Source organism: Fundulus heteroclitus, unplaced genomic scaffold (assembly GCF_011125445.2).
Source record: "Fundulus heteroclitus isolate FHET01 unplaced genomic scaffold, MU-UCD_Fhet_4.1 scaffold_37, whole genome shotgun sequence".
NCBI lineage: Eukaryota > Metazoa > Chordata > Actinopteri > Cyprinodontiformes > Fundulidae > Fundulus > Fundulus heteroclitus.
In genome coordinates, this window is record NW_023396781.1 from 3,822,454 (window position 1) to 3,845,710 (window position 23,257).

At 42.0% G+C, this 23,257-nt stretch overlaps 1 protein-coding gene across 3 annotated transcripts in view; it reads right to left on the reverse strand.

The window, feature by feature from the left end:
* Positions 1 to 15,905, reverse strand: part of slc2a15a (solute carrier family 2 member 15a) — a 55,024-nt gene extending 39,119 nt beyond the window's left edge. For 2 of the 3 annotated variants that reach the window (XM_012852078.3, XM_036130686.1), the window contains exons 1-2: positions 15,179 to 15,741; positions 2,771 to 2,869 (exon numbers count right to left, since the gene is read on the reverse strand). In XM_012852078.3, the coding sequence (XP_012707532.2) occupies positions 2,771 to 2,869; positions 15,179 to 15,421 (342 nt within the window). In that variant the 5' untranslated portion in view covers positions 15,422 to 15,741. Of the gene's footprint in view, positions 1 to 2,770; positions 2,870 to 15,178; positions 15,742 to 15,818 lie in introns of those variants that run through there. The other variant, XM_036130687.1, reaches the window with a different exon arrangement.
* Positions 15,906 to 23,257: the final 7,352 nt, after the last annotated feature.

Genomic DNA, 23,257 nt, shown 5'->3' on the forward strand with positions numbered 1-23,257 from the left:
AAGCCATTGTTGTAGTAACTGGAGCAGAGGTAAAGGATATCACCTGCTTCTCTGTCTGGCTCTGCACTGGACAGAAATGCTCTATGAAAATTGTTTATTTTTGTGAATTTATCAGATAGGGCACAGGTCCGGACAGCAACCATCATTTGGCCCAGATTTGGACCCAGGCCTGCCAAATGGGTATGCCTGACATAGATATTATGTTCAATTTGGGTAATATTCTTCAAGCCATTGAATTCTCTTTATTCTCTATTACATTTTTTTAACAATTATGTCACAGTATTTTCTGCAAAACTGCTAAACAAGGTCATGGACCTTCGGCTTGCCAATTTCATGAAACAGCCTCTGATTGTTTTTTTTCCACCACAATTTTGTAGCCCAAGCTGAGGCTACAAGTGGGTAAGTAAAAAAAGGTTGTTGGGTGTATTAACTCACACAGTTCATTACACCGTCCCCCAACATACTACAAAATGTCCTAACAGGGTGGGGTGGAACACTCTGCAAACTGGAGGGGGCAGGATGTGAAGTGCCTCATTTGCATTCAAAGACACCAAACGAAAACAAGATACTCTCAGACAAACCTCAAAACAGGGTTAAAAGAGGAGTACTGGGGCTACAATAATGAGGAGTTTAGACCAAAGCATATCAGTTCCACTTCATATAGTCCACAACTGAATGATTTGAATGTGAAAAGGAAGGCCTTAAAAAGCATGATATATCCCCTTTAAAATGCATAGAAATGTTAAATTTCCCGCAAAAAATACGGGGAATATCAGCACAGATAACAGACTAAATGGAACACAGCCATAGCAGCGTCTAGATCAGCATCATTAACGGTCGAACATGTGACATTCTGATGTTTCTTTGAGGAAACACTGAAATCTTCTAATAAAAAGAGAAATCTTTGGTGAACTTTATGCATGAAAGATTGTTTACATTCCTGGAAAGAACATTCTAAATATATCATCCATATTTTGTGCTAGAAAAATCATCAAAATGCATATAAATGCAGACACTGTCTATAAAATGTTGCTTTTTCTCACATAAAGTATGGGGAATGTCAGCAATTTCCCCTTGTGGACTAATGTGACCATTATATGTTTTTCAGCAAGACTGTGTTGCCCTGAGATTGAACACTGCAGAGAGATACCGAGATACTATGGTAGAAGTGCTGATGATCGTGCATTCCATTTGTACCTGGATGATTAGTTGAAAGTTAGTCTTAATTTAAACACCTTTTAAATAAAAAAAAAACATTATATCTCTTGTACTGTTCATTAGTTTTGCCTTACCTGATGTACTGTATTAAGGTGTGGGGAAACACCTGTAAAACTAATTTAAACCCTTTCTTCATAATTCATGGCAATTGTACATGGCAGAGGAATCACACTCTTAAGCCTGCATTGTACATGGCAAAGCCGTGTACAATGCAGATGACTCTTCCTGTGGCTCTACGGTTCCCCAGGAGTGAATGCTGCTTGTCGGGACTTTGATGCAATCAACTGGTTTCCTTATATAGGACATTTTTGACCAATCTGTATAATCTGACCCAATCTGTATAATATGATTGAACTTGACTTTGTAAAGTGCCTTGAGATGACATGTTTCATGATTTGGCGCTATATAAATAAAATTGAATTGAATTGAATTGAATTAATTCAAAAGAGAGCAATTCAAATTGTCAATAAAGCAGATTATAGAGAGCATACAAACCAACTTTTTGTTAATTTAAAAACATTAAAATTTAAAGATTTGGTTGACTTTAAAACTGCTCAATTCATGTACAAAGTAAAGAATAATTTGTTGCCAGTACACATGCAGGTTCTGTTCTTGATCAGGAACAGTGCTTATGATCTTAGAGGGTATAAAATGTTCAGAAAACCAAAAGCAAGAACAAATGTAAAACAACATTGTATTTCTTTTGTTGGGGTTGATGTATGGAACAAACTAGATCAGGAGCTAAAAGACTGTACAACATTAATAAGGTTTAAAAACATTTTTAAGAATAATGTGACTAAACATTATGAATCATGTGAATGCAATTAAGAGAAGTAAGATATTGGGTGCATTACCTTTTTTTCAAAATGTTATTATTGTAGATTAGAATAATCATTTTCCTATTTTCCCAATCATATTTTGGTATGTTTTATGAAAGGTAGCCTTTTTTCTTTTATCTTTTTCTTTTCTAGTCTAATGTAAATGGGTTTTGGAAGGTGGGCATTATAAGCTTATTGCTTCTGTATATACAGCCTTCTCAGACTGTTTTAAATTTGTGTTACATGGACAAATACTGTCATTTATTATATACTTGTGTGTCTGAAATAAATATATCATGGATTAGGACTAAAAAGAAAAGTTAAATTAAAACAGATCAGCTGGGAAAACTGGAATTCAAACCTGGAAACACTGAGGTTCTTCACCAAACCCAACCTGAAAACAAAATATGACTACCATACATGTGTAGGGTAGAAAAGCTACAGTTGCACACAGTGTATCCATCATTTGCCTATAATTGAATGAGACAGACAAATGGGACTATTTAAACTATGCAGTGTTTGAATGCTAATGAGTATTTTGTTAATGTTCTTTGTTGCTAGCAGTAGACTATCTGGTCACTGAGTAATTTATTTAGCACATATCCCCAGATTTGTGATCTGCTGGAACACCATTAAATTAGGTGTGACATCATGTATCATGATTTTAACATATCATTGGCTGCTTTATCTGGCATCATTCTGTTACACTTTCTGTGAAGATGTGTGCATCTTACTGCAGCAGGGGAGTTGACCACAGCCAGGTTGTAGCCATACAGCATAGAGCTCCCAAAGGAGGTCAAGAAGGCCACAGCTAGCAGAGAGCCAGTCAGGTGCTGCAAACACAAGAAGATACAGCAGTTTAACTAAATCAGATCTTTAAATGGTGAAAAAAAATATTGGCTTGTTCTTAAGTTTAAGGAGCATGTCTACATTGTACATAGGTATTACTGTTAGTGTTAATCTTTGTGCAAAACAAGTGAAAAACTGACACCTTATTCAAAGTGATGTGCAACAAGGTTTCTTTATACTGAGGGTAGGAACGTAGATCGACTGGTAAATCGAGAGCTTCGCCTTTTGGCTCAGCTCTCTCTTCACCACCATGGACAGGTACAGCGCCCTCTTCACAGCAGACACCGCACCAATCCGCCTGTCAATCTCCTGCTCCATATTCCCCTCATTCAGGAACAAGACCCCAACATACTTAAATTCCTCCACTAGGGGTAACACATTCTCCCCAACCCAGAGAAGGCACTCTACCCTTTTCTGGCTCAAGACCATGGTCTCAGATTTGGAGGCACTGATTTTCATCCCGGCCGCTTCGCACTCCGCTGCGAACCGCTCCAGTGAGAGCTGTAGATCACGCCCTGATGAAGCCAATAGAACCACGTCATCCGCAAATAGCAGAGACCCAATCCTAAGGCCACCAAATCGGATCCCCTTAACACCTTGGCTGCGCCTAGAAATTCTGTCCATAAAAGTGATGAACAAAATCGGTGACAAAGGGCAACCTTGGCGGAGTCCAACTCTCACTGGAAACGAGTCTGACTTACTGCCAGCAACGCGGACCAGACTCTGACACGGGTCATATAGAGACCTGACAGCCTTTATTAAAGGGCCCGGTACTTCATACTCCCGGAGTACTCCCCACAGGATCCCTCGGGGGACACGGTCGAATGCCTTCTCCAGATCCACAAAACACATGTAGACTGGTTGGGCAAACTCCCATGCCCCCTCCAGGATCCTGCTGAGGGTGTAGAGCTGATCCAGTGTTCCACGGCCAGGACGAAAACCACACTGCTCTTCCTGAATCCGAGATTCGACTATCCGACGGACACTCCTTTCCAGAACCCCTGAATAGACCTTACCAGGGAGGCTTAAGAGTGTGATTCCTCTGTAGTTGGAACACACCCTCTGGTCCACCACCCTCTGGACCACCACCCCAGTCTGCAAATCCAGGGGAACTGCCCCCGATGTCCACCTAATGCTGCAGAGCCGCGTTAACCAACACAGCCCCACAACATCCAGAGCCTTAAGGTACTCAGGGCGAATCTCATCCATCCCGGGGCCTTGCCACAGAGGAGCTTTTTAACAACCTCGGCAACCTCAGCACCAGAGATGGGAGAACCCGACACGCAGTCCTCAGGCTCTGCTTTCGCAATGGAAGACGTGTTGGTGGGATTAAGGAGGTCTTCGAAGTATTCCGACCACCGAAGCATGATGTCCCGGGTTGAGGTCAGTAGCACACCACCCCCACTATAAACAGTGTTGGTACTGCACTGCTTCGCCCTCCTGAGACGCCGGATAGTGGACCAGAATCGCTTCAAAGCCGTACTGAAGTCTTTCTCCATGGCCTCTACTAACTCTTCCCACGCCCGATTTTTTGTCTCGGCAACCAGCCGAGCCACCTGCCGCTTCGACTGCCGGTACACATCAGCTGCTTACGGAGTCCCACAGGCCAAAAAAGCTCGGTAGGACTCCTTCTTCAGCTTGACGGCTTCCCTCACCGCTGGTGTCCACCAGCGTATTCGAGGGTTGCCGCCGCGACATGCACCGACAACCTTGCGGCCACAGCTCCGACTAGCCGCCTCAACAACAGAGGTGCAGAACATGGTCTATTCAGACGTGATGTCCCCCGCCTCCCTCGAGACGTGTTCAAAGTTCTCCCGGAGCTCCGTCTCACAGGGGACTCTGCCAGACGTTCCCAGCAAACCGTCACAATACGTTTGGGCTTGCCAGGTCTGACTGGCTTCCTCCCCCACCATCGGAGCCAACTCACCACCAGGTAGTGGTTAATCGAGAGCTCCGTCCCTTCTCTTCACCCGAGTGTCCAAGACATGTGGCCGCAGATCAGATGAAACGACAACAAAGTTAATCATTGAACTACGGCCTAGGGTGTCCTGGTGCCAAGAGAACATGTGGACACCCTTATGCTTGAACATGGTGTCCGTGATGGACAATCCATGACGAGCACAGAAGTCCAACAACAGAACACCACTTGAGTTCAGATCAGGTGGGCCATTCCTCCCAACCACGCCCCTCCAGGTCCCACTGTCATTGCCCACGTGAGCGTTGATGTCCCCCAGCAAAACGTGGGAGTCCCCAGGAGGGGCACTCTCCAGTACCCCCTCCAAGGACTCCAAAAAGGGTGGGTAATCTGAACTGCTGTTTGACGAATAAGCGCAAACAACAGTCAGAACCCGTCCCCCCACACGAATGCGGAGGGAGGCCACCCTCTCATTCACCGGGGAGAACGCCAAAGTACAGGCACCGAGATGGGGGGCAACAAGAATGCCCACCCCTGCTCGGCGCCTCTCACCAGGGGCAACTCCAGAGTGGAGAATGTCCAGCCCCTCTCAAGGAGATTGGTTCCAGAGCCAGAGCCATGCGTCAAGGTGAGCCCGACTATCTCTAGTCAACCTTGCGCACTAGCTCAGGCTCCTTCCCCACCAGAGAGGTGACATTCCATGTCCCAAGAGCCAGCTTCTGCAGCCGAGGATGAGAACGCCAAGGCCCCCACCCTCTACTGCCACCCGTTGCACAATGCACGCAACCCCTTTGGCCCCTCCCATAGGTAGTGAGGGGGACTCCGTGGGCAAAAGCCCGGCCACCAGACGCTCGCCAACGTGCCCCACCTCCAGGCCTGGCTTCAGAGTGGGGCCCCGGTGACCCGCGTCCGGGCGAGGGAACACAAAATCTATTTATGGTATTCATCATAAGGGGCTTTTTGGGCTGCTCTTTGTCTGGTCCCTCACCTAGGACCTGTCTGCCTTGGGTGACCCTACTAGGGGCTTAAAGCCCCTGACAGCATAGCTCCTATGATCATTGGGACACTCAAACCCCTCCACCACGGTAAGGTGGCAGCCCAGGGAAGGGATAACGCAAAGTGCTTACAGTAATCGTTTTTACAAATCATGACATAAAATGAACTCATCTTCATCAGGTTCCAATGCTCTTAAAATCTAAACTTAAGTGAACAAACTCAAACAACAGATCATAAACTTTGTTTATTAGGCAACCCCTCCCACCTGAAATGTGTCTGCTTATGATGTTGTCTGTATGTTTGCTTTTTTGTGCTGAGGGTATTTTTCTTGCATGTCTCACACTGTCTTGGAGAAAGTACGAGTAATGCACTCCCCCTCAACCATCCTAATGTATTCCCTAGTCCACTCTGCAAGAAGGCGGCGTCTGGCACAGCTGCAGCCGCAGTCTCCCGTCTACCCATGTTTGTCTTTCTCTTGATGGGCTGTACTGAAAAAAAAAATCCCCAACGGGAACAAATAAAGAAATTAAATTCAAAAAAATTAAAGGTGCGGAACCTCCTACCACCCAACCACCTCCTTGCTTTTTCCTTTGATAGTAACATCTTCATCAGTTTGGCCATTTCTGTAAAAGCAGGAACTTTCACCATTGCACAAGTCCATGTTTACAAAATGAAAAGCAGCAAAAGCTGTCATGGTAAGGTTAAGGAGGATCGAGACGCAGTGCATAGTATTGGCCAGAATGTAATAATCAAACAGGAAATCTACCGGAGAATCAGGCAGGAAATACAGCAACATATCAAGCAGAGAGGAATCAGGATGGCAGGAGGTGTAAGTTCATGAATAAACAGAGAAACCAGCACAGAGTCAAGGGGATTTAAATACAGAGGAAGGTGAGTAGAAAAGTGAGGCAGGGGACAGATGAGAAATGTGCAACAGCTGTGAACAATCAAGGAAAGGAGCTGAGGGAGAGGGAAAATACAAATTCAAATCCCTTGATTATGACAAAAGTATCAGAAAGAACTTACAGAAGCCACTGTTACTTCCTATCAATTTGGGAAGGGTTTTAAAGCCATTTTTGCTTTAAAGTTTGTTTCAGACAGAAAATGAGACAGGCCGCTCTCAAAAAATGATAGAAAATTATCTAATAAATGAAATTTCATTTATTTTATTTTTATTTAGAAAGAAAACTTAAAATAGTTTTATGAAGAACTAGGGCTGGGCAAGTTAACGCGTTAATTTTGCGTTAACTCATTAGACTATTAACGGCGATATTTTCTTTAACGCGCGTTAACGCATGTTGCTCACATGCTTTTATTTTGTGAAGGTCTGTTGCTGCGGTGTAAGGGTTTGAATCAGAACAGTAGGTGACGATAATGCGCCAATAACCTCGCTGTCAGCCAAGCCTCGGATTCAGAGGAAGAAAAGTGCTGGCCGGAAAAAAACAAAGCCGACATGCGTAAGGCGGTGTTTCCCGCAGGAATTTGCTTAGGCGAGGCGGTGAGTTGGCGGCCGGAACAAGTTTTGTGCGGAGCGGGGGGGGGCCACGGGGGCGACGCCGTCGGTGAAGTCGCTTCTCGTTTCAAAGTATCCATGTGTTTTTGCCTGTTTTTCCCTGCCATTCACTATATGCACGTGAGAAAGCGATTAATCGCCCTGATTAATCGCGAATAAATATTTTAATCGTTGCCCAGCCCTATGAAGAACTAAAGGTATCTTTTCAGATGGACTATGGTATGAGGTCGCACACCATCTCTCTATGTTGTTCTCTAGTCTCTTGTTTACATAGCCGGGCTGCATGCATGTGAGCAGCTGCCACTAAGAGCTTTGCCCCTCCCTCCCCTTAAAACACTACTGCTATTTTCACCCGCAGATGACCTGGACCCATTATTACCACAAAAAACATACAACCGTCTTTGGTAAACAAGTTGTCAGATAAAGAAAGAGCTAAAACGAGGATTAACATTGGCCTTGCCTTACCATGGTGGAGACCATTTCAAAAGCAGAAGCAGCTGGAGTTTGACTCAGAGCTAGCTTTTCTCTTCCTGGATAGGTGAGTAAGTCAAATGTTTGTTCTTGCTAGTGTTACAATCTTGTTAGACTTATGTTGCTGTGTTGATTCGATACAATGTAATGTTACAAATGTGGGTTAATTGAGATTAGAGAACTGCACTCTTTGAAGGACAAATATCAGAACTGGAACAATATCCAGGCTTGGGTAGAGTGATGGATGGCTCCCCGGCGGCTGATGGAAGAAACAGACCCAACACGAATGGGTAACAAGGAGTAAGTAGCAGCTGGAGAAACTGAGGCCTTACTCTGGCCTGGGGAACCAGAAGACAGGGATGTCGACTCCACAGCCTGGGCATGCTGTGCAGAAGACTCGCTGACAGCATTCCTAAAAGGAGGACAGGAAACTGGACTGGCAGCCGGACATCGGGGTTTATGATGGTGATGCAGCAGATGATGCTGAGGAGTAGTATTGTTGCTGGGAAGGTGGCTTCTGGGACCGATACCGTGAGGCGATATCGCTAACCTGAAACCCTCAAATGAAGCTCCCAAGATGACTTCAGTAAGCATCTAACATCCTCCTCCATACCAAACAGAGCCCAGCTGTCCATCATTACAGCCAGTTTGGAATGTAAACTCTGTGTTGCCGATGGGTTCGTGATTTGGCCAGATAGTACTGTAATGAATACAAGTACAAACCCGATATTCAAACCAGTCACAGAGTTACATTTTAAAAGTTTTATGGGGGGATGAGCAGTGGCAGGATGAGGCAGGCAAACAGAACCAGACTGACCAGGGGTTGCAGGCAGAACCAGACTTGAAAAGATGCAGGCAGAAGGCTCACCAGTGCAGCCAAAACAGCAGTGCACAGGAGACAAGACGAGACAATGTGGCAGTGACTAAGGGAATGAGGCGGGTATAAATAGACAGGGGAACACCTCAGCAGAGTTGGCACTAATTGATTGCAGCAGCTGGAGCAGATAAGGAGCAGAGTGGTGGCTGGTAAGTGGCTAAGCTGATTGGAGGTGGTGGCTGAAGGGGGTGGAAGAAATTTTGGAAAAGTCCAAAACAAACAAATCCTAAATCATGACAAAGAGAATTATTGATGTTATTGTCAAAACCTTTTAGTATATTTTTTAACTTGTCCTTTCAAAATGTTGATTTTTTCAAATAAAATGAAAACAGCCATCACTGTTGCCATTTACAAACCAGGAGAAGAGCAAAATCAGTACTTTCTCACTTTTCAAAAAATTCTAGAAAAACTATGTATGAAATGATTTGCTAGCTTTGTTGAGAAACACCAGTTTTTGACAGTCAAAATGGGTTTAGGAATAATAGATCTACAGCTCTGGCATTGCTAGACTTGGTAGAAGACATAACTGAATCTATTGATAGTAAGAAGTATGTGCTTGGAGTGTTTCTAGTCCTGAAAAAAAGCATTTGACACTGTCAACCATGATATAATGTTAAGAAAATTGGACAAGTATGGTTTCAGAAGTGGTGTCTTGGAATGGTTAAAGTTTGTACAAATAAATTGGCACCAGTCAAGACTCATGAGTATCCTATTTAGGTTATGCGTGTGTATAATGTATATTAAAGCAATTTCTAGAGTATCAAATGTATTGAAGTATGTTTTGTTTGTGATTGCATGAAGGCTTTTTTGTTCTGGGATGTCTTTGCAGAATCAATCCCAGAAATGACCAAGATATTTACTGTATGTACGATATAAAGAACAGCACAATCTTATAAATCTCTTGATTTTTTGTTTTAATTTGCATATACAATGAGATTATTTCCTGTTATTTGATGGTAACTGTATGGAAGCCCATTTCCACCACTTGAAAGTAAAAAAAAATGCCACACAGTATCTCAAAAATATTACTCTGAATCTCATAGTTATGACTTTAAATTTCATAATTAAGCATATATTGCTGCTTGTCAGTAATCTACCGCATAAAATTATGTTTCTCCGTATAGTTTTTGAATCAATTGATACCAGAATTACCAGTCAGCTGTAACATTTGTGTAGTAAATATAAAAGGCTGACACCAAATATAACTTCCTAATAATTACCAGTGACAAGGTAAAAAAAAAAAAAAAAAGAAGAAGAATTTCTCTCTCAGTGCTTGAGCAGAGTTGTGCTATGTGCTTAAATTGCAATTTCTGCAGTTTTAACTACACAAGCAAAACACAACACGGGCACCACATCAACTTTAGCCTATAGGCTATTATATTTTTATTTAATATTTTTTGTATGTGTCAAAATCCTGGCCTTTGTGTTTTTGAGCTGAATGACTTATTTCTCCCCATTTCATGCTCCCCACTCCTCTCAGCCACCTTTTAGTCACTACTCACTCTCCATAATCAGCGTCACCTATTGTCACCACGCCATTGCACCTAGAATTCAGCATACATATACCTGCCTCACTGAACCAAAATGTCTTTATTCAGTCCCTGCATGTCTGCTCCCCAGTGTTTTGTGTGTGCTGCCGGCCTATCCTACTGTTCCTGCACTCCACTTGCCTTCACTAGTTCCACCTTCTAGTGTCTGTGTGTACCACCAGCGTTTGATGTTAACTGTGTGGATAAGTGCCCAGTCTACCCTCTGAAGACTCATCGGCATTGTAGTCTGGACATCTGCCTGTTTCTGCCATCATTACCTGGTCATTTGATCTCTGCCATGATTATTTGGTTGTCTGCTTGTCTCAGTCATTGTCACCTAGTCAATTTGTCTCAATTAATTCCTGCCAGCCCAGCCTGCCTGTCTCTCCTGCTACCTTCTTCTGTCTCCTAATAAACCTTTTTAAAGCACAAACAATGTGTCCAGTTCCCAGAGTACAAATTATTACAGTATGCATCTACATTTTCAGTTGTTTTCAATATCTACTTTTCATGCTCAAACATTAAGACAGTGATTTAGCTTGATAAAGTACTGCTCAAAAATAAAGGGAGCACTTAAACAACACAATGTAACTCCAAGTCAATCACACTTCTGTGAAATCAAACTGGCCACTTAAGAAGCAAAACTGATTGACAATCAGTTTCACCTGCTGTTGTGCAAATGGAATAGACAACAGGTGGAAACTAGCGGCAATCAGCAAGACCCCCCAATAAAGGAGAGGTTCTGCAGGAGGTCACCATAGACCACTCCTCAGTTCCTCTGCTTTCTGGCTGATGTTTTGTTCACTTTTGAATGCTGGTGGTGCTTTCACTCTGGTGGTAGCATTAGACGCAGTCTACAACCCACACAAGTGGCTCAGGTAGTGCAGCTCATCCAGGATGGCACATCAATGTGAGCTGTGGCAAGAAGGTTTGCTGTGTCTGTCAGCGTAGTGTCTAGAGCATGGAGGTGCTACCAGGAGACAGGCCAGTACATCAGGAGACGTGGAGGAGGTTGAAGGAGGGCAACAACCCTGCAGCAGGACCACTACATCTGCCTTTGTGCAAGAAGGAACAGGAGGAGCGCTGCCAGAGCCCTGCAAAATGACCTCCAACCGGCCACAAATGTGCATGTCTCTGCTAAAACGATCAGAAACAGACTCCATGAGGGTGGTATGAGGACCTAAAGTCCACAGGTGGGGGTTATGCTTACAGCCCAACACAATGCAGGATGTTGGCATTTACCAGAGAACACCAAGATTGGCATATTCATTACTGACACCCTGTACTCTTCACAGATGAAAGCAGGTTCACACTGAACACATGTGACAGACCTGACACAGTCTTGAAATGCCATGGAGAACGTTTTACTGCCTGCAACATCCTCCAGCATGACTGATTTGGCAGTGGGTCAGTAATGGTGTGGGGAGGCATTTCTTTGGGGGGCGTACAGCCCTCCATGTGCTCACCAGAGGTAGCCTGACTGCCATTAGGTACGGAGATGAGATTTTCAGACCCATTGTGAGACCATCTGGTGTGGTTGGCCCTGGGTTCCTCCTAATGCAAGACAATGCTAGACCTCATGTGGCTGGAGTGTGTCAGCAGTTCCTGCAACATGAAGGCATTGATCCTATGGACTGGCCCACCCGTTCCCCATACCTAAATCCTATTGACCACATCTGGGACATCATGTCTCGCTCCATCCACCAACACCACGTTGCATTACAGACTGTCCAGGAGTTGGCGTATGCATTAGCCAGGTCTGGGAGGAAATCCTTCAGAAAATCATCCTCCACCTCATCAGGAGCATGCCCAGGCGTTGTAGGGAGGTCAGACAGACACGTAGAGGTGACCCACGCTACTGAGCCTCATTTTGACTTGTTTAAGGACATTACATCAAGGTTGGATCTGCCTGTCGTGTGTCTTTCCACTTTAAGTTTGAGTGTGGCTCCAAATCCCGACCTCTATAATAAATTTGATTTCAATTGATAATTTTTGTGTGATTTTGTTGTCAGCACATCTATGTAAAAAATTATTTAATAAGAATATTTCATTCATTCAGATTTAGGATGTGTTATTTAAGTGTTCCCTTTATTTTTTAGCAGTATAGACGCTAGGAGATGAACAGCATTATTATCATTATATTAATATTATTGTAATAGCAGCCTGCCCCCAGTTGTTGCTTTATTATTCCCTCGGGAATGTTTGCTTTATCACCTAAACGGTGTAGGTGACGAAACAATATACTTGAATTTCCTTTGAATCAGTTTCTCTACAACGATTGTATATGTTGGAGTGGTGAAACCGAGCCCTCCTCCGCTTTTCACTCTTGGTATTTATTTATTTTTACAAAGAGGACTTTCATTACTCCTCTTTCAAATGACCTGTCTAAACTTTTCAACATTACTGTCATCACAAGTGTGTCCTTCGCTTTTGAGATGCAGTTTGGGCTCCCTAATTTTGTCTACAGTGTTTGATTATTTCTGTTAAACTCAGCATTTTCCCTACCATTGTCCAAATTAATTTTCATTTCTCCAACCATCAAAGCGTCCTTGAGCAAGGCTCCATCATCCATTGATCTGTGTAATCATTAGTCAAATTGATTACTGCAACAGTGTTTTCACAGATTTGCCTAAAAAGTGGATCAGACAGCTGCAGCTGATCCAGTACGCTGCTGCCCGCGTCCTCACTAAGACTAAGAAAGTAGAGCACATCACCCCAGTTCTAAAGTCCTTCCACTGGCTCCCTGTATCTCAGAGAATAGACTTTAAAATACTTCTGTTAGTCTTTAAATCCCTGAATGGCTTAGCACCTAAATACATCACAGACTTGTTATCAGTGTATCAACCCTCCAGACCACTAAGGTCTTCTGGCTAAAATCTACTATAATAATATAATATAGTGGTAATACTGTTTTCTTGTTTCCTTATGCCTGGGACCATAGATGGAATTTAGCCTTTGGCAAGAATCTGACGTGTTTACATTCATGCTGTTATCATCATGTGTGTTCATTAACATGTGCTGTCCCTTTCAAATAAATAAGTACTAAAATTACTACTCTGCATAACCAGAACCAAACACAAAAAAGCAGCATTTAGTTCCTATGCTCCACTTGTCTGGAACAAACTCCCAGAAGACGGTAAAAGTGCTGAAACCCTGAGTTCCTTAAAATAATCTGTTTAGAGCTGCCTTTAAATGTTAATATTGAAGTGTGTAGTCCAAGTTGCCTTAGATCTTGCCTTGCTGCAACTATTCCACTGCAATGTGCTTTCCTCTGTAATGTTTTCATTTCTTATGTTCTGCTCATGTACAGCACTTTGAATTGTCTTGTTATTGAAATGTGCTACAAATAAACCTGCTTGGACTTGTAATGAGAATATAACAGCAAACTGAGCTCGGGATTACATAAGGAGTGCTTTATAGGTTCTGTCTATTTATTTAGAATCTGATCAATTCTGAAGGATTAAGTAAAAAGCTGAGGCAAGCAAATCTTTTTGTGTATACAGTAAGTTTAAATGTTGAAGGGGGTGACCTACTTAGAAGAAAGACTCTTTTTAGTTTCTAAAACACCCTGTTGGCATTATTCACATTCCTGACTGCAACCACCCATTTAATTTGTTTGGCTGGCAGTCAGCTCAAAGAAGGCTGAAGGGCAACGACTAAATACTTTACCATTCTGTGTGAGCAACACACTAAAGGCCTAGATTATTTATACCCCTGGCAGGGTTAGGTTTAAAATATATTTTTTAATTTGACCAACATGTTTTGTCTGAATGAATATTAATGTTTTGGAATGACCCAGCAAAAGGCCATAACTAACTCTGATAGAGAATCTGTGGATGAAGCTAAAGATATGTTTGATGGTAAGAGACCCTTGAACCTCGTGAGGCTCATCACCAAATAGAAATCATTAAAATACCAGAGGAAACATGATCAAGCTGCTCAGCTATCAGAATAAGGGTTTGATTGATGTAATAATACAGGTTTTTCCATTAGTCATTTAGAACAATATAAATAATTTTTATTTGCCATTTTTCAAATGTTCAATATTTAATTAAATACTAATCAATAATTGTTTTTAAATTTACATTATTGTATTTTCTTTTCAAACATCCTCTTCTCCATTCCTTTCAGAAACAAACTTTTCTGTAAAATGAAAATGTAAATTTAAATCCTCAAGAGGTATGAAATGTTTTGGGTTTAACTGTAAGCAAAGCTCAGGTAGAAGCTTGATGAACAAAAGACTATATAGCTATAAAATGTTTTCTCCAAATCAGTCAGGTGTATGGAAACTCTGGTCTGGTCTAACATACCAAACAGCTGTGGTATAGAAGCATAGTTATGATTGCCTTGATTCTTAAGAAAGCTTTGAAAATTTGTTTAGTTTCAGGACACATCCCAATAGACCGTGTAAGAAATGCAATAATAACAGATCCACCCTTTCACCCAAGCTTCCTTTCTAAGTGGTTCTTCAGTTTACTCTATGGTCCGGTCCAGCGGGTGTGTCAGCCAACCTCGATGCAACTGTACACTTTGTCACCCTACACTATCCTTTATTTACATGACAAATAAGAGTACTGTGTGTGTGTTCCTTCAGGTTTGACAACTGCCATCTTAAAGAAATGGCAGACCCAGTCCAAAGTGGTCCACAGTGGGACCTTAGAAATGACTCTTTCTGTGCTTCATTGTTCACAAGGCATTCATATAAAAAAACTTGTAAAAATTCCTCTTGCTTACTGTATGTAACTCTCTGAATATCAGTTTAACTCAATGACTTTTTTGTGTTCTAGTACCATCTGTATTTCCCATTTTCATTGATTTTGACAGCTTTCCAATATTTTTTATCAAATAAATCCACCAGACACAAACTGGTAGTTTTTTGTCTCAAATACTGCGCTTTCTTGCTCTACAGTATACTTTGACCTGACGTTGTCTGAAACAGTATCGTTAAACTTTTTATCATGGCTTCTCAAATGATGTAAATCCTGAACTTACCGAAGTGATTTTCCTTGAAGATGGAAGTAAAATCTCTTCAGCCATTATGCAGTTCTGGTATCTGATCCAAAGCAGCAAAAGATCGAAACAGATTCTGACTACACAACAGTTTCTGTCATAACTGTAGTAGCCAGCGTGTAATAGCCACTGGTTCCCAAATATTAAATTTAGGATGTAAGAATTGTGTGCAGCATGTCGAGCAGAAGTCCACAGGTCCCTAATAACAAGCTCCCGCAGTGTCATCACATGATGGAGAGCATCGTGACGGCCACAGAGAAAAGCCTGCTGAGAGCAATTAGCTCTAACAACATTTTAGAGGTTAGGCATGAATAGACGGTAAAGAGAAAGGAAGGAAGGAAGGAAGGAAGGAAGAGGAAAAAGAAGTGAAAATTAGAAGTAAAAGTTTGAGCAAGTCAAGGAGAAAACAGTCATGGATCAGAAAAAGAAAAGTGAAATCAAAGAGAGGTCAGATTAGAAGGAAAGAGAAAACAAGCAAAAAAGATAGGTGTGGGGGAAACTCTCTAAAGAGTGGAGTTTGAAGAATAAAGAGAGCAGCAAAAAAACAGAAGATGAAAGTGAAAAATGGCCCAACAGAGAAGAGATTAGAAGAGATTAGGACTGAACCAAATATGGAACTCACCAAGTAACAGGAATGTTCAAATGGCTGGAATGCTGAGCTTTAAAAGAAATGCATCTCATCAGCAGCAGTAAATTCTTAAGTGCCTGATTCATTGCAAGGTGTAATGCATATGTACATACACACACACACACACACACACACACACACACACACACACACACACGTATCTCTCTCTCTCTCTCTCTCTCTCTCTCTCTCTATATACATATATATATATATATATATATATATATATTAGGGCTGGGCAAGTTAACGCGTTAATTTCGCGTTAACTCATTAGACTATTAACGCCGATATTTTCTTTAACGCGCGTTAACGCATGTTGCTCACATGCTTTTATTTTGTGAAGGTCTGTTGCTGCGGTGTAGGGGTTTAAATCAGAACAGTAGGTGGCGATAATGCGCCAATAACCTCGCTGTCAGCCAAGCCTCGGATTCAGAGTAAGAAAGGTGCTGGCCGGAAAAAAACAAAGCCGACATGCGGAAGGCGGTGTTTCCCGGAGGAATTTGCTTAGGCGAGGCGGTGAGTTGGCGAACGGAACAAGTTTTGTGCGGAGCGGAGCGGAGTCTGCTTAGACGCCGTTGGTGAAGTCGCTTCGCGTTTCAAAGTATCCATGTGTTTTTCCCTGCCATTCACTATATGCACGCGAGAAAGCAACAACAAAAAACCGCGTGTCAACGTCAAATAAACGCAAGCAACGCAAGCATATCGAGTTAGCAAGCATTTCAGTTTAAAGTTCTTCCAGCATCGAATATGACAGAAACAAGTTAGTTGTAACCACTGCCAAGTTAAACTTTGGTATTGAACATAAAATGGTAATGCTGCTCCCTGCTGTTACCTCAGAAATTCCCTGTTTTTGGTAGATTTTTTCCCCATAAAGAGAATTCCCTGTCAGTGGCAATAAGCTTTAATTTATTATTATTGCTATTTTTTGTTTTACATGTTTAAGTTGAGCTTTACACTAAATATGTGTTACTGATAAGTGCTACAAATGTTACAACACTTTTGTTCATATGGCAGCAGAATATTAAAATAAAAGTGCTCTTTACACTACTTTTGAATTCATTCTTGGAGTTTGTAAATACAATGCGATTAATCAGGGCGATTTATCGCGATTAAATATTTTAATCGTTGCCCAGCCCTAATATATATATATATATATATATATATATATATATATATATATATATATATATATATATATATATATATATATATATATATGGAAGCAAGTGGAAGCTGTCAGGGTTCTCTGTGTTGTCCTGCTCTAATTCTACTCCTCAGGTGTGTCTAGTTGGCTGAGGGGGCGTAGCCCACACCTGCAGCTCGTTGCAGGCGGCTTCCTTTGGCTTCTTAAGCAGAGCGCTGACAGATGGAAGACGCCAGAGCCAGTTGTGGTACGACGTGGCCTCTGACCCAACTCCTGAAAACATGCTTGTGAGTTTTTTTCGTCTTTGAACTTTGACTAATTTTGGATCTCCCTGTTTTTGTCACAGTTTTGGTGCTTGGATGCACTCACCTGTCTTGACGTCTTGTCCGAAGAACCAGACCTACAGAATCCTCTTGCTCAGATTTTGCTCTGGCTCACCCCTCATACTCGCTGGATGTTATCCAGCGGGGCCTGAGATTCCCCCTCCCGGATTCTACTGGTTCTTCCCTCACTCTGGTCAATCCATCTGTCACCCACTTCCGAGGAGGCTCGCTCTGGATCCCTCACCACTTACATCTGCCGCCCTCTGCCACTAGCCGCCAAACACCAACAGAGTAGGATCACAGAGTTCCCTCGGCGCTACTTCTCCCCGGTTAGGTCCGCCCAGCTTTATGGTAAGCAGCGCAGCTTCTAGTAGTTCTCCTGGTTCACCTTCCAAAGTCACTTACTCTTCTTCTCTTTGCAGTCTCTCCAGCCGTGACGTTCTGACCCTGCCGAGTTGTCCGTAGTCCCGTCCGTTATATCTGCCTGTTTAAATAAACTAAAACTGTGCTTTGCTTCTCGATCGTATCTGCATGTGGGCTCGTCATCTGAAAACCATGACAGAAGCAAGTATATATATGTAACCAAGTGGCATTCACTTGCATGAATATCCCCGTTGTCACAAGCCCTGAAAACGGGGATATTCATGCTTTGTTGAAGGATGGTAAGCTAGAGGACAAGGTCTAGCATTCCCACGTTAGCATGCAGAGAACAACTGAAAGAGCTTTAAAACTGGTAATAAAACGCCTGTTTGATTTGTTTTACATTAAAAACTTTATGATAAACCATTGTAGACATTTTACATTGATCAGTGCGTATACACTGTCAAGAATCAGATTAATAGGACCCAGTATTTAGCTAGACAAGCAGAGGTTAGGTAAAAGATAATTTATTAACAGAATGAGGAACAGGCAGAAACAAAAAAGTTTCCTCCCCCATGCTTCACAGTATGTGTGGTGTTCTTGGGATGCTACTCGGCATCCTTCTTCCTCCAAACACATCGAGTTGAGTTTGTGCCAAATAGCACATTCTCCCAGTCCCCTTCTGGATCTTCCATATGCCTTCTGGCAAACTTCAGACAAACCTGGACATGTACTGGCTGAAGCAGGGGGACACACCCTGCTCTACATGATCTGAGTCCCTCTCGGTGTTGTGTGTTACTGATGGTAGCCTTTGTTACTATGGTCCCAGCTCTCAGCAGGTCATTCATCAGGTCCGTCCGTGTAGTTCTGGGATTTTTGCTCACCGTTCTCATGATCATTTTGACCCCAGATCTTTCGTGGGATCCCAGATCAAGGGAGATTACCAATGGTCTTGTGTTTTCTTACAATTACTCCCACGGTTGATTTATTCATACTAGTTCAGATTGCCTGTGAGTTTCAACAGCTATTTAAGTGCCTCAGTATCCAGTAGAAATGTGGGTGTTTATCGGTTCAGATTTTGATTGTTTGGATAGAGTTTTCATAGTTTGGAGTTAGTTGTATAGTATAGATGAGAAGAGGAGCTTGGGGAATGAAGAGAGTGAGGAGATGATAGAGGATGGAGCCAGCTGGGAAGAAGGAGGATTTCACCTATGTGGGAATATTTGTCTTGATTTCTAAAAATGAGATGAGGTAAATCTGACATTCTTAAGATTCATTAGATTTCCTTATCAAGAACTGTATTTTTACTGTTTCTTTATTTATAGGTGAGGTGCAGCTGGCCCACAAACTGGCATCTATTTATTAACATCAGAGGAGTTCAACGTTGTTGGAGGGCGCCTTTCTTTGCTGTCTCCATTTTATGATGCCACCGCTGAGCTGTCTGGAGAGGAAAATGTTTTTGCCTTCAAATGGAGCAAATACTGGAGCAAAGCCTTCAGGAGGAGATGACAAAGCTAGCACCAGTAGCTGCATTAGACATTGGAGACCACCTCATAAGTCAACTATGGGAAAAGCTTCAGATTTTACAGGCCATTAGCATCCTATCCCAACCCAGTCTCACTGAAAAATGTGTTATATCCTTGTTTGTCCACAGGGGAAAACGTAGTATTGTCACAATTTGACTCTTCAAAACGTGTCAGACTTACGTTTTACTTAGCCTATTCATTTACATTGGCTTGCAACCGCCAAGCTTTGTTCAGGGAAGGTAAACAACCTTTCCTTTATTAATTAATGTTCTTGATGACTTATAATTATCCGTAAAAGTTTTGAAGGCAAAAAAGATAACAGCCTCTATTGAAACAGCTTTAACAAATGGGTTAGGGATCGGGTTGGTTGTTAGGAAAACTACTAAATGAAATATTATCCACACTTCCTGCAACAATATTATGGAAATATTATGCATACTTTTGCTAGAAATGTCATAAAGATTTAAAGGATTTCAGATCCTGTCTTTATATGTTGCAATTCCCTCTATAAGAATGGTGAATGTATATAGAGCAGGGGCCATCAACCTTTTTGAAACTAAGAGCTACTTCATTGGTGTTATTTCATACGAAGGGCTACCAGTACTGACCTTTGAACTAGAAGAGTCAGAGTTCACCTTAACTGTGAGTAAAATAAGCATATTTTCCATGCCTTGCTATCAACATTGTCAATTTTAAATCCATATAAATGCAAGTGTGAATAAACAGGAAGAAAATCACGTTTTGTATGCAGTTCACTGGCGGGTTATGCTGTTTTTAGAACAGGCTCGTGGGCACCACATGTGGTCCTCTGGGATTACTTGGTGCCCGTAGGCACCATGTTGGTGACCCCTCATATAGAGTAAATGGAATGCATCTCACTTTTGGTTCAGGAGAACACGTGAAACTCAACCCTTCGGCGAAACTAAGAAATGAAAGACTGTCTACCTCCCCTGAATGAAGATTATAAATATATTATGCATATATTTTGCTAGAGATGTCATCAAAATGCATAGAACTGCAATATTTTTCTTAAAGTTTTACGAACGCGGAAGCCCGCGCACGTCGGTGGCCGCCTAGCAATGTGACATGACTGGGTCACGTCTTTCTGTCTCACTGACGCCAGAATGGGACGGGCAGGCAGGGAGAAATACTCCTTTCTATGGATAAAAAGCATCTTCATATTCCTGAGCTGTACAGTTTGTTACATAATTTCCATTTTTTGTAAGTCACTTTTTGACTTCTTTTGATGATTAAAAGGCTACATGTGAACATCACTGTGTGACGACAGAGAGCATGTATACCTTTACAGTAAGGTGTGCATATGATAAAAATAGAATATATAATATATTTTTTTTTAAATATATATATGATGATATTATAATAATAAATATATATATATAATAGAGTATATAGATAAAGGTTTATATAATATAGAAATATATACTATCTAAAATATTTTTTTTTATTATCTATATATATTTTTTTTATCACTATACTTATATCTATAATAGTTTTTTTTTTATATATAATATTCTCTACTCTTTTTTATCTCTTCTATTTTTTTTTTTATCTATATATCTTCTTATTTCTCTTATTATATCTCTTTTTTCTTTTCCTATCTCTTTATTTATATATTATCTCTCTCTTTTCTTCCTCTCTCTCTGCTCTCATCCTCTCTCTCAGAATCTCCTAAAACTCGACCGATCGCGCGGCGGCGCCGCGCGAGGAGAGAGCGACGAGCAAGAGAGAGAGAGCGAAGAGCGAGACGAGAGAGAGAGATAGAAAGTGGCTGATTAAATGTGTATTTTGATCCTATTCCACCTGTACATTTCATGAAATCTGCAAGTTTTTAGTACTACATTGTTTTTCTCAGGTTGCATATTTCACATTACTGAGAGTCCCAGTCTCCTTTTACTACCATTATTATTGTTGGCATCATTGTTTGTTTGTTTTGTTTGCCTGTCCACGTTGCTGCTAGTACAGTTGACTTTCCTGATTTAGGAACATTGAAGGATATTTTTTATCTATAATATTTTACTCTTTTCTCAGAGCATATGCTTTGTTCTTAAAATCAACTTTGACCCAATTAAACATCCTGTGTTTTTTTTTTTTCCAACGTCTGGCATGAACATATTCTTTTCTACCAACCCATGGTGAGATTCATTTGAAAAGGCTTTTTTGTCACTCCTCTCAGTGGTCATGTGCTCATAATTTTGATAACAGATGATAGAGCAGTGGCTGTGTTTGCTGTGGCTGGTCACTGGGTTACAACCACCCGCCTGGCATTATGCACTTCCTAATCCTATGATTAACCTCCATTACTACAGCATGAAAGGCTGGTTTTGTTCATTAAATCCTTTTCTTTGGCAGCAACATTATTCCCACTTATTGTACACTTAGATATTTTTAGATTCCACCACTGGGTCTAAAAACTGATGGTAAGTCACCTGACACAAGTGACTTTATCTCAGCCTTTAACAGCTTCCAGACATGCTAGCCCCGAAGTGCCACAACCTGGGATTTTCTACATCGCTCTGCTCCTGGATAGGATAGGGAAACACACATCGGCTCCACTGATCCTCAACACAGGAACGCCGCAGGGTTGTGTCCTCAGCCCAGCTCTCTTCACCTTTTCACCCAGGACTGTTCTACTGTCCACCCCACAAACACAGTGGTAAAGTTTGCAGACGGCACCACTGTAGTGGGGCTCATCTCCAACAATGATGAGATTTATCTTTAAGCTTAGACCACAACTTCTGGTTGCAAAAAGGTTTTATTTAATCTACAACTTATTCAATACATAATTCTTCGCAAAACACCTGATGATTATATGCATACTTTTTGGTTCTGTGAACCTGTCCAGACATTTTTGAGGTTGTGAGGATCTGTTCAGATGGCCCAGGTGTAATCAGCAAGCCCCACACTGTGTGTACTGGGTAATTTTGGTGACATTAAGATGGAAATTAATCTAACACCCATGGTCCTCACTGCCTTAGGTATCGCAAAGAAAAAGAAGAGTATTCTACTGAACTTGTGGGCCTGTGTCTGCTGTTCTGGGTGGTTGTGGAGGTGCTTCTGGGTTGCAGGGGTCTGGTGCTCACTAAGGGCATGAGTGCTGGATTGGTTGCTGTGGGGGTGTCAGGAACCAGAGACAGATGAACCCAGTATTCAACCAAACAAGAGGTACGTTTTAAAGAAGGTTTATTTCCAAACACAGGTGTGAGCAGGAACCAAGAAAAACAGGCATGCAAAAATGAAGGGCAGGACAAAAACAAAGCTTGTGGTAAAAACCAGTCCAAGGCAAAAAAGCAGGCAATCAGATAAGGGAGGAAAAACACAGTACAGGGAATGCTGGCAAAACTCACCCATGGACATGGCAGAAACAAACAATGATGTGGCAGATTGCAGGGGGCAGAGGCAGGTATAAGTAAGGGAGTGATCAGGTGAATGGAGTGAAGCTAATTACTGGAATGGGTGGAGCTAATCAGGGGAAGGGAAGTGACAGAGTAGTGACTGAGAGGCTGATGGGCCAGAAACTAAGATGGACAACTACAGAGCCAAAATAACCATAAAGACCAAACCCAAGATAGAAAACAAAGCTAAGACTGAACAGAACACAAGCTATAATAAAAACTAATAAAGGAAACCAGATAACTAAAACAGTAAACAGGCTAAACATGAATCCAACACAATACAAAACAAGAAACAGAAATAAACCCTAAGGCAGGAAAGCCAACATAACCAAAATAACAACATCTACCAGAACCGAATCGTGACAGGGGGAGCCATGTATCTGATATAACGGTTAACTCTGGTTAACTCTTGTGGTGCTGCCATGCGGCAGTGGGGCATGGTCACTTGGGGGCTTGTGGAAGAAGCTGCTGACAACCCCAATCAGCCCGGGCACCCAGGCTGCTTGGGGATGGGTTGTGGTGGGGTATCAGGGCTGTAGTGCTGTGGTGCCCAGCAAGGTGTTCTGGGGTCTCGGTTTTGTTCCGTCCTCCTGCTGCTGTCTCTTTTGTTTTGTTTGTTTGTTTGTTTTGTGTCTTTACAGGTGTTCATGGTTGTCTTGGTTTGATA